At 32.8% G+C, this 12,747-nt stretch overlaps 1 protein-coding gene across 3 annotated transcripts in view; it reads right to left on the bottom strand.

Annotated features, from left to right (window-relative positions):
* LOC127724336 (uncharacterized) overlaps positions 1-11,585 on the bottom strand; it is a 147,859-nt gene extending 136,274 nt beyond the window's left edge. For 2 of the 3 annotated variants that reach the window (XM_052231273.1, XM_052231271.1), the window contains exons 1-2: positions 11,492-11,585; positions 10,294-10,413 (exon numbers count right to left, since the gene is read on the bottom strand). In XM_052231273.1, coding sequence (XP_052087233.1) covers positions 10,294-10,413; positions 11,492-11,530 — 159 coding nt within the window. In that variant the 5' untranslated portion in view covers positions 11,531-11,585. Of the gene's footprint in view, positions 1-9,209; positions 9,312-10,293; positions 10,414-11,491 lie in introns of all 3 variants that reach the window. The other variant, XM_052231272.1, reaches the window with a different exon arrangement.
* Between the last annotated feature and the right edge of the window lie 1,162 nt (positions 11,586-12,747).

Below are 12,747 nucleotides of genomic sequence, written 5' to 3'. Positions count from 1 at the left end.
AATTATTGAATTGATTGGTGTATTTCTTTTAAATGGGTCTCCACAAAAAAGAAAAATATAATCAGGATAGAAAACAGAGTCTCGACGTTTATATTTGTTATCAACTTCACATATATATCGTCAACTTTACATGTATCGTCAACTTCACATGTATCGTCAACTTCTCATCTTTCGTTAACTTCACATATATCGTAAACTTCACATCTATCGTCAACTTCACATGTATCGTAAACTTCACATCTATCGTCAACTTCACATGTATCGTAAACTTCTCATCTATCGTCAACTTCACATGTATCGTAATCTTCACATGTTTTGTCAACTTCACATGTATCGTCAACTTCACATACATTATCAACTTTATATACTGTATACAATGTCAACTTTACATAATTTATTTAATCATCTTCACATACAAGTAGTAAACAATTGCATAACGTGATAAATATTGTAAGAATATATGTCACAACCTTTCACTTTCGCTTTGTGTGTTTTATCTACGAGTACTGGTTGACATACTATATCCTATATATAGGTGAATGTTTAAATTTCAATGTTCTAAATCTGCTTGTTCTAAATTTGATTTTTTTTATCAAATTGTTGTGGTTGTGGGATGGAAGCAGATTTTGCACTGTAAACAATAGAATCACGTGGAACAACTACAAGGTGTCTTTAAGCTATGCAAAATTTGAAAATTATATTTCAACCTATGTCAATGAAAAAGACACAATAGGTGTTTTTTTTTCTAAACGAAACCTATTATAAAAAATATATTGTGAATATATGTACATGATGAATGCTAACTATCTACCAAACAAATGTACTCTAATTAAGGCGACAGTAGTTTACATTTTATGGTTAAATCTCGTTAATTCATTACTAATGGTTTCTTTTAGTTTTAAACACAAATTATGGCATGTTGTTTCTACAATTCTTTTTTTCTTCTTTTTATTTTTTGTTCATTCAATACAAAATAAAGAATCTCCCATGGTTGTGTAATTACAGAAAGTATACTGTGTAGGCTTTGCCCTGTCAGCTTACTACATTTACCAAGGTTATGGCCTTTCATCATTTTTGAGAAAAAACACAAGATTCAATCTTTCTGGTCCAAAATTTCAAAAGTAATTGAGTTGTAATTGTCAATTACAGACAATTTTTCGCTATGTATTTCATTACTTTCAATAACTTGTAATTAAAAAAAATGCTCAGTTACACGTCACATTCAATTACTTGAAAATTGTAATTAATTACGGTCAATTAAAATATTACATATTTCAATTACCCTATGTCTGACTGCATCATATACTTTTTGAAAGTTCTGTACTGCTCGTCAAACATTCGTGAAATACAATTTTATTTACATCAAAATCGAAGGTTCAAATCTCAGCATTATTGAATATTGCGTTTTCTTCATTATAGAAACGATGTAAGAAAACAAATTGAAGGTCATTAAAAATAGTCACTTATCAAATGTACTTTAACCCGTTAATGACATCATTTTTAATAACCAGTGGCTTTTCCTAAAATAGCAGCGAACATTGTAAAAAAGACGTTAAACCAAATTATATGTCTGTCAACATCATTTATCGCCTCAACCAAAATAAATCCTTCATTTGGTGCCAAGTAAGCTGTTATTTTCATTAATCTACTATAATCACGCTTAATGCTAATTAAACAGCCAATCATGACAGCTCATACTGTTTCCGGAAATACCGCCATTTGCATACTCATCACAGATGCCAGGTTTTGAAGTTTGTGTGGCAGACGCGTGTTTCGTCCACAAATGACCCATCAGTGACGCTCAAATCAAAAATTCTAAAATGTCAAATACAGCTCGAAGTTGACGAGCATCGGGTGCAAAAAAATACTACAAGTAATTGTAAAATACAGCTAAGGTAATCTTTTCATGGGGAGAAAATACTTAGTATTTCGAACAATCCAAAGTTATGTAAACAGTTAAAAAGAAAGCTTATATATTATGAATGAAAAGGGAGAATATTGCCAATGAGACAGCTATCCCCCAGAGTCTAGATGACGTGCATTTATGCTATTAAATGTCATCGCATAGCTTCAACAATCAGCAAAATCATACCTTATAGTCCGCTATAAAAGACCCTAATATGACAAAATGTTAAACAACAAATGAAAGTAACCAACGGCCTGGTCTGATTTATGACAAAACGATAAAAAAAAAAAAACCAAATAAGATAGATAGCAAACAATGACAATCACTGAATATCAGGCTCCTGACTTATGACCCGTACATATAGAATGTTATGGGGTTTACATGTTTGTGCCCACTCAAACCTCCACTAACCTGGGACAGTGGTGTTACGGCATAACATAATAACAAACTGTGAAAATCAGTTGAAAATAGATTAATTTATATTATTAGCACAAAGTACAAAAAAACTAAAAGAAAGACAAAATAAAAAAAACATGTGATCCATATTAGGTTGAAGAAACTTATTCCTTATAATACCAGAAAGTTTAAAGATATAATACACGCGGGATTCCTGCTCTTAGTTGGGATTTAAGGAGGGAAACTTTGGTATTTTATTATGTACTGTAACTTTTAGCAAGAATAAATCGTCCGACTTCTTTTATTATTTGATTTGTAATTTCATGGGAAACATTCACAGAAATGAAAATCAGTTTATTTGTATAAAGTCAGCTAAAACATAAAAAGATAATCAAATGTTAGATGAAAAGTGAAATTTTGAATAAGAAAACTTCTCTTCTAGGTTCTTTCAACTCTATCGTGTATTGTTCGTGGTATAGATACACAAATTCTTCGACGACTAAACAAAGAAGTTACAATGCGTAACTTTTCTACTGAAAGAGATTCTAACAAAACATAAGATTTTGATTTTTTTGTTTACTTAAACTTAGAAATAAATGTTGCAGAACCAAAATCTTTGCTGAAAGATATAGTTGAAAATGTACTTTTTCTTGTTGTAATGAGTTTAGACTGTGAATATATTCCACAAATCTGTTGATGATTTTGAATTTTTCACCATCTTTGAATAAAATTTCTCTAAGATTCGCCAAAATTTGAACTCAGACCACGTTCCAAGTTAATGGTATGTCTCTCTATTTTCCTGGCATATATGATTTCATTAGTGAACTAATCAGGTTGTCTTTTCTTTTAACTCTTTTAGTAACAATAGATGCATATTTATCTAGAACTCCGTTAAATATGTCATATCACATATGAATACATGTATTTGGATGACTTCCATGTTCAATTTTATCAAAAGGTGCAAAAACTAAGTCGCTTAAAAATTTCTCATTATTTTTTAAGTTTCTGCAAGAAATAGTTGTTTGAACTTTTTTTTTAAATATACTGGATAATGATCACTTATCGAGAATTTAGCAACATGTGATTATAGTATCAAATCCTTATTGGTAACATAAACATGGTCAATTAAGGTACTAGAACCAGGAGTAATTCTTGTTGCTTCTTGTGTTATCTAGTTGAGATTTACATTTTAGAGGTTGTGTATTTGGTTTTAAAATAGCTGTATTAAAATTAACAACTAAAAAAATATCTGAATTATGATTGATAGCTGTCGACAATTCGTTTTCAAATTCATCAATCCAATCAATTAATAAACTAGGATGGTTTTACACTAGTAATGTTTGGGGGCCCTTTATAGCTTGCTGTTCGGTGTGAGCCAAGGCTCGGTGTTGAAGACCGTACTTTGACATATAATGGTTTACTTTTATAAATTTTGACTTGGATGGAGAGTTGTCTCATTGGCACTCATACCACATCTTCTTATATCTATAGGAGGTCTGTAAAATAATAAAATAATCCTAGTTTTTCCTGTCCAAAAAAAATTTCACAACCGTATTTATCGTGAGGGGGAGGGGAGGGGTCAGAGAACATTAAATTGTATTTGTTTTCGCCTAGCTTGTGTTTAAGTCTGTTGGTTGACATAATTGTGTGAACATATTCTTATATCCTTGTTTAAAGAAAAGTCATTATCGTTTCCTTCAGATATTTCAGGTAAACAATATAACAATTATTTAGTAATGCAAAAAAAAAACATGCTATAACGAATACAATTAATCCCATGGAAAAGCAAAGTTTAAAATCAACACTTTTAAACTTCTGGTTCTTTGAAATCATAAACAATACCAATATACCGGGTCTGGACCTGCGTCGCTGCATGTAATTGATTGAGGTAACATGTATACTGGAGCATAACTGATCATTCCCCTTTACTGAAGCCAAGAAAACTTTCATGTTCCTTGTACAATGAGTGTTGTAAAATTTTAAACAATCGGCAAACAGGGAGTGGATACATCGCAGATGTAAAAACTTCTTACTCGTTACAACTCAACTTTATAAAGCTGCAGACGAAATATTAATTCATTTCCTTCCATAGAAGCCACGAAAACTTTGAGGAAAGATTTGTTTTGAACAGACGGACGGACGTACGGACGGAGTTGAGAGGTTACTGGACCTGTTTCTGCAATCGGTGACGCAGGTAAAATTTATCTAAAGGCGACCAAGTGCTTTCAAACACCGGGAATTAGTTCAAGTTGGTATGTTGAACATGAATAAAAAAGGTAAATAAGTTTGAAAAACGTGTTTTCACTGAACATAGCTTGCATAACCAAAATTCAGCAATAATGGGAAATTATTTATGATCTGAATTCGACAAAAATGACTATTTTTGACAGCTGTAAAAGCTTTAGAATTATGCTGTTTCCAGAAAACTAAACATTAATTGTAGGTTAGGATGATGAAAAAAAAGGCTTATGAAGCAAAACCAAAAAAGTTTAATATAGGCATATATTGTTGTCTCATTGGCACTCATACCACATCTTCTTATTTATATATACATTTTATCTCGACAGAACAAGTTTGCTTTTACAACAAATTTTATCATTTTAGCGGATTTTTCAAAATTTGCAACTTTCTGTCAATATTGCGTAATTGACCTTTTAATTTGCGATTGGTTAGGAATTATTGTATTCTGTTCTTTCAGGTTCATAATTTTTTTTTATGAAAAAGAAGAAGGTATGATATGGACACTATTTCCGTCCATTTAATTCGAAAATCAATGATTATCATACATTTATCAAATAACATGCTGGAGATGTCATAAGATATTACTTGATCAAATATGTCAATTTTTACATGTTTATTAAGTCTCAATGACATCAGATATTACATTTTTAGAATAAAAGTGTAAATATTATCAGCCTATATTCTTTTAAAGGTTCGAAGAATTCTACACTTTTTGCAATGTTACTTATCATATCTCCTCCTTGAATACTAAAAGAACCGGTATATGGCATTTTATCTAGTTCTTGAAAATTTAGGAATCTGTATATTTGACCTTTGACCCTGATTTATCAGAAATTGACCGTACGACTTTTGGATGAGCAAACCAAAGTGCACAGATATTAAGCTTTCGAACTGTGTATTATATAGGTGTATGTTAGAAAGGTTCACTAATTCAAAGTTGTTAACTAAGACTCTTTGAAAAAAAATGCCACTCGCCTATTAGCGTATCAAATTTTCAGCGGTTCGCTGCATAAAGGAACATCAAGAGAGGCGAAAGATGCCAAAGAAACTTTCAAACTCATAAGTAGAAAATAAATTGACAACGCCATAGTAAAAAACGAAAATAAAACAAAAGACAAACGACAGTATACAAAACAAAAGTTTTTACATAGAAAACTAAAGAGTGAGCAACTCGAACCCCACCAAAAACCGGGTGATCTTAGGTGTTCCAGAAGGGTAAGCAGATCTTGATCCATATGTGACACCCGTCGTGTTACTCCTATAAAATATGTTAATACGTTATATCAAGTGATCAAGCATCACGCAATAGTGGGGTTGGTAAATGACTCTAAATTAACCTTTATACCATCGGTCATGTATTTTTTGTTTTTAAATCTGAAACTTAACCGAATGTGATATTTTGAAACTGAAACAACGTTTTTATATTAAAGGACAGACAACACTGTTACCGGTATACACATCACATCCATTAAAAATACAAAAAAGCAAAAAAAAAACACAACACTAAAAGCTAAAGCAAGAGCAAGAGCAACACGACCTTTTAAAACAAAACTAGAGGTAAAATCAATTGCTTCGGAAGGGTAGGCAGATCCTTCTCCACACATGGCACCAGCATTGTCGCTCGTCTAAGAAGAAACCGGTGAAAAGTCCAATTCGGCAGGAAAGAGGACGGGATTGTGGTAACGACAATTAGTATATATTCGTCGTCATCTGTGAAACAGATATTCCATAACGGTCAACCAACTCCAACTGGCGTCCGTAAAATTTTCGATGGGGTTTGATTCAATTTTCTTAATTCGAACTCTTGGTTTAATAGCTTCCTTGTGAGCAGCAACCTTCTATCAAGAAAATTATGATAAGAAATGCATGCCATGGAATATCGTATCAACTGCGAGATATATACTCCATATGCAGGCGCTGCAAGAATGTTGCTACATAGAAATCGAATGTTCACAATTGGGAAGCTGAAATCATCTCTTTTGTCGTAAAGAGTTGTTTTCAACCGACCTTCATTATTAATTAAAAAGAAATAAATCAGAACTGGAAATAAGAGTTCATGGGATTTCTTCCGTTTTTTTTGTTTGTTACCCCGATTTGTCTTCTTGGTGGATTAATGGGATTTGAACATCGATAAAATATTGTTGGTTAAATGTGCACATGATACACTTCTTCGTAGACAGGAGTTTCTGGGTTGTGCAATATAAGTGTTAAAAAACTATAAAATTCCCATGTCTAACCGCCAATTATAACCAAAAAAGGAAAACAAATAGCACATTGAACTATTCTAATAAAAACACAGACACATTTATAAACGATGTAGAGTTAAATTTAATTAAGTTTGTATGTGGTCCATCCAGCCTTGTTACAAGTATGGGCTAACAATTTACTGATAGCGGTCAGTTCATCATGTGACATGGTACTGTATGTCATAGTTGTGTCGTCTACCATGGTAATAAGTTTCGTCTGAAATTAATGCATGAATTGTGTATTAAGGATGTTCGCTCCTCTGTTTCAAAAATAAAAAGCTGTAAGAAAAACTGATATAAATTGATAGTATATAACTAATGGAACTTATTTAGTATGGTAAGTAGAAAGAAGACAGGTTCGTGTCCTTGCTTTTGAGATATAAACAATTGAAAATTTGGTGGGAAATGATTCTCGCATACATTTAAAATTGGGCCCTTTTTCTTTGGTCAAAAACTATGAAAAAATAACTTGGATTTAATAAGATTTTCAAAAATGTTTTTTTAAACTATATGTGATACAATTGTGAAAAGAAAAGTAAGGGTTAGCGGGCAACTTTTTATTGGTACTACATTGATAAAACTAGAGAATTCCAATTATCTGCCAAAAAGTCAAAACAATAAAAGAGTAATAAACATCCTTTACTTGTTAAAGGGATACATAAACTATCATATTCGAAAATAGGTAAAGAGGGACCACATATTTAGTTATTGATTTTTTGAAATGATGATATACCAGCGTGTCACATAAAGATTTTTCTACTATATAACTTAAACTTATAGAGTCAAGAAACCTGTAATAGTCTATACGACAATAGACCTTTTTCATATTACCGACTTTTGACTCCGGAGTTTATATTTTTTCGATAGGTTACTTAATCTGTGACCGGGTCGGTCAAGTAAGAGCAACGTAAAAAAGTAAAATCAAGCTTTTAATCGATACAATTTATGGGGGAAATTAACTGCTTTATATTTTCTTAACGCGATAAAATCATGAGAAAACAGAAATTTTCCCCTCAAATTGCACGGATTATGTGTTTGATTTTTCTTCTTTTGGTTGCTCTTACTTGACCGAGTACCAGGATGTCTAACCACAGAAAAGGTAACCTGTCGAAAAATTATATAATCCGGAGTCAAAAGTTGGTAATATGAAAATAGTCTATTGCCGATTTGATTGTGTTATTACACACTTTTAACACAAGTTGTTTCCCTTTGGTGATTGAAGATTGCTTCTAAACCATTGAAGCTGTGCTGCTGCACATACAAAGCATGATAAGTTGATATATGTATAAATTTTATATATAGGTGTTTTAACCAATTTTCATTGAAAAACAACTATTGAAATCACAAAAAAAAAATTAGATAAAATTATAAAAAAATATAAGATTTCAAGATATACAGATTACGCCCATATATATTTACTCTTTCGGCTTGATTTTCGTTGGCAATGGAAATGTATGGCTTTCTTAAGGGAAAGAATTCGTACAAATGAAACTCTAATTAGAGGTTCAATTACGGAATAGATAAATAGATTTGTATTTAAAAGTATGACCATCGTCTATTCAATAATCTACTTGCCAATTACCGATTTGATTCTGTCATTACACACTTTAAACACAAATTGATTCCTTTTCCAATTGTAGCTGGTTCTATATCGGACATAATGGGCTTTTGTCCATGCAAAACATGAAAAGTTGAGGTGATAATTAGGAGTTTTATCCAACTTTTATTGAAAAATAACTACTGATATCAATATTTTTACACACATAACAAGTGCGGATCTAGGATTTTGAAAAAGGGGCCACCTGGCAAGCCAACGTTTTGAGTGATACTTGTAAAAAAACACGGTCTATTAAGCTCTATACGGGGGCCGAGTCCCCTGTCCCGTCCTAAATCCGCCTCTGCATTACGCACATAATTTAATTTTCTTTCCTTTATCTCCTCATTTTCAATGAAAATGTATGTCTCTTCTAAGGGAGAATAGTTAAAAAAAAACTGGGTCTCCCATTAAAAGGTCAATTACAGCATTGGTTAATAGGTTATGCGTACATGTACTTCTAAAGGTTAAAAGCACTTATATGTTTTAAATATTTCCTTTCGACTAAAACAATTTCATTAATTGCAAATATGAAATATTATGAAAATATCATAGTTCGTTATGGTAAACTTCAAGCTTGTGTTCGAGAAGGTAGTTATATTACATAGTTAACACGAGCTGCTGATGAGGAGAAGGCCAACTTGAAGGATGTATCTATTCTTAAATACTTGAGGAGGTACAAAACCAAACCTTATATCAAAATAGCAAAATACATGCATAATGGAATTGAAACTTCTTCATAATTTCTTAATATATCAACGGAGAATGTAAAAAAGGTCTTTTATAAATCGATAATTTGAAAATGGACTATTGCCAATAATCATACCTCAAGTAAATGAAGACCGTGAGTTGTATGTACATCAGCTGACTCTGTGCCAGCCATGGTGTAAAGATAACATTTATGATGTGTCATGGCGGCCATAATATGCTGTAAAATATATAAATTATAACATATAAATGTGGAAACAAGCTTTTTCTTTGGTATTCGTTATCTCATTTTTGTTGTTGTTCATTTTGGGAATTCAAATGATTCGATATTATTTTAATTGTTATACGAGATTTCAATTCAGGCAACTATACATCTGTTATAACCGCTTATTTTTTTTAATCATATTTTTAATTTCTTCAAATATGTCGACTGCGATGTCAATGTTGAATTCAAACCATTCTGCTTCTGTCATGTACTATTTAACAGATCAAAGATTTAACATGCAATACAGTTTTGTACAACATACTTTTAGTCTAGGAAATATGATTTACAGTATTTATTAGTTATATTTTGCTTTGGGTTAGCTTTCCGTTACTAAGAGTACTCTTAGGACGGTACGTTGTGTCTTTAGTCTGTGTAAGTTATATTGTATGCTTTGTGTTGATCTGGTGAGCCAAGCCTTTATCAACTGACTTTGTTCAGCTTTTTATTATGTTGTGCATTTACACCACTGTCCAGTTTAGGGTAGGATTGTGTTCTCAGTAACATATTTAGCACCGCAATATTCTGTATATGCCTGCCAGGAACTTGTTATTCAGTGGTTCCCATTGGTAATTGGCAGTCCTAATTGGTTTTCATTTATTGTTTTGTACATAAATAAGGCCGTTGAATTTCTCGTTTAGGTTGTTTTACATTTTGTCATGTCGGGGCCTTTGATAGTTTCCTTTTCGGAATTGGATTTGCTCATTGTTGCAGGCCGTGGTCACCTATAGTTGCGTAGATCTACATCATTTGGTCTTTTGTGAAAAGTTGTGTTATTGGCAATCAAACCACATAAAAAAAGCGAGGGTCGTCGAAACTTTATTTCCTGTTTCGTAGTAAGTACTAACAAAAAAAAACGTATTTTATCCTGCAATTTAACCTTGACTCTTAACTGTTTTTAGTCGTTGTGTATTAAGTTCATGGTTAGATAAACACTTACAGAATGAGGATCATATTTGAAACCAAAGGCCTCTACCACTACAGGTTCGTGTGTTGGACGTGTTCCATGGTGATGATGATGCTTAGTACTATGTGGTGCCATTGTTGTAGCGGCAAGAGACTGAAATTAGATATACAACAAAACATTTTATGATTCATTTAACCATTAACGTATCGTAGATGGATGGTTGGATTTACATGTTCAGTTGCAAATTAAATGCTTATTCCGGACGGGAATGATCATAATTATGACAACAGCCTTGTAGTAGACCGACACGCTAAGCCAAATTTTTAACTTTTAACGTGTAAATTCTCAATGTAACAATCTGCATTAAGAAATGTCACTCTATCTAGAAACATTATTCTGACTCCGACTCGACCAGTCTTTGCAATTACTCCTTAATGCCGGGTGCACAGCGGAGAAGGGGCAAATGCCAATTTTAAAACCTTTGGTTTGATCCGGCCGGGGTTTTGACTTCTACAAAAGTTGACATGAGAAAAGCAATAGAGTATTTTTAAATGTATTCAAGGATTAGTACAATACTTTCAAAATTAAACAAGAACATGTGACCATAAGACGCCATGCTCCGCTTAAACTGTTATATTGTTTATGTTGAGTGAATAGCAAAATCTGAGTCATTAATGGTATAAAATGTATTGACAAAATTACAAAACGCCAATGTAAATTCAAAAAGGTGAAGTCCATACAAACTGACAAAACTAAACGCTCGACTATATTAACCAATGGAACGACTGGAAAACAACTTTTACATTTCTGACTTCCGAAGAAAATGGTGGGTCAAACCTGATTTTACAGCTACCTCAACTTCCCACTCGTATGAAAGTTGACTATTGTTCCGTTATATTGACAAAAATAGTGTGGGCAAAACAAATAGATATAATTAGTTAACGTGAAAATAATTGGGATCGAGCAGCCATAATTGTGCAACCATTCATCATAGATATAAATAAACTCATCATTAGTGACGCTCGAATCAACATAAACGGGCGTCAACTTTCTTAACCAACAACTGCCACCCGATACTGGACGGACTAATGATCGGACGGCCGCACATACAGGAAAATATAGTATACTGTACTTTTGTAGTTGGAGTATATACTAAATGAATCAAACCAATCTTTACTAACTAAAGCAAAACAAAACTTCCTTGCGAAATTGCCAAAATAAGTATTCTTACCTGTCCGACAAAGAAACAAATCAACAGTACAAGCATCATTGTGTTCAATTTTCAAAACTCAATTACTACATGAAATGGTTTGTAAGGACAATACTATATATAGGTTGTTCTATATTCATATCTTGATCGTTAACAAGATAACTGTAAGTTGAATAACTTTTACTATGTACCAAACATTCCGATAACCGTGAAAGATCCATGCGGTCGATTTACTTAAATACCTTTTCTCGCTTATAAGTTCTATTTACTCTGTTACTTTTAAGCCGAGTTGCGACGTACTTGGTCTATAAAATGACACATGCTGCCCGCAAAATCCGGACACTAACATTTCGGGTTCCGTAGAACATCTTTTGGGTCATAAATATATTGTTGAGGGAAATGAAACGCATTTGGGATATGAGAAACAGTGGGCGAAAAAGGTGTGGATGTGGAATATAGGGGATAAAAAAAGTAGGGGTGTAGGATATAAGGGGTAAAAACAGTGGGGATTTGGAAAAAAGACCAAAAAAAAAGCAAGCTGGATTTAGAAATTTAAGCACCTTTATGTCACCACCCTCTGTCGTTATTAAATTTGGTGTGAAGCCCCATTATGTTTGAAAGAACCCTATAATTTTGGGGTCAAAACATCAGATATCAAGATCACTGCATCTATTGACAGACTAAAATTCGGGAAAAAATTGGTGTTTAAGTCAATATTTGAATCGTATGTCCAACATTAAAAAAACTTAGCTTGAGAATATCCCATTTGATTATGATAATGACAATTAAAAGACGGAGCAATCTTAAATGCTGTTTTTTTTTCAAAATTCCTTATCAACGGGTTTTTTTTATCATGAAATGATATTTTTGGAGTTTAATGGCCCCGACATGACAAAATGTGAAACAATTTAAACGAAAAACTTAAACCTGATGTATGATCAGATAATTATCGAAAAACAAATTTGACAGACAGCAACCAAAGACAACAACGTTGCACTGATTTACAGCCTTCTGACATGGGACAGGCTTACTCAAAATGGTCAGGGTTAAACATGTTTCTGGGACCTCAATCCTCTCCTTAACCTGGGACAATGGAGAAACCGCAGATCATAAGAACAACTGTAAGAATCAGTTAGAAAAGGTCTAACTCATTAGTTTGTCACGTGGCACACAAACAAATAACATAATACGACAAAAGACACCAAGTACCGATCTTAGAGTTGTCGCAGTTACTGAAAGCTAGTTCAAAGCTAGTTACAGCTAATGAATAAATCATG

This window comes from Mytilus californianus, unplaced genomic scaffold (assembly GCF_021869535.1).
Source record: "Mytilus californianus isolate M0D057914Y unplaced genomic scaffold, xbMytCali1.0.p SCAF_14, whole genome shotgun sequence".
NCBI classification, from domain to species: domain Eukaryota; kingdom Metazoa; phylum Mollusca; class Bivalvia; order Mytilida; family Mytilidae; genus Mytilus; species Mytilus californianus.
The sequence above is the reverse complement of the archived record's forward strand: the minus strand, read 5'-3'. Positions and strand labels throughout refer to the sequence as shown.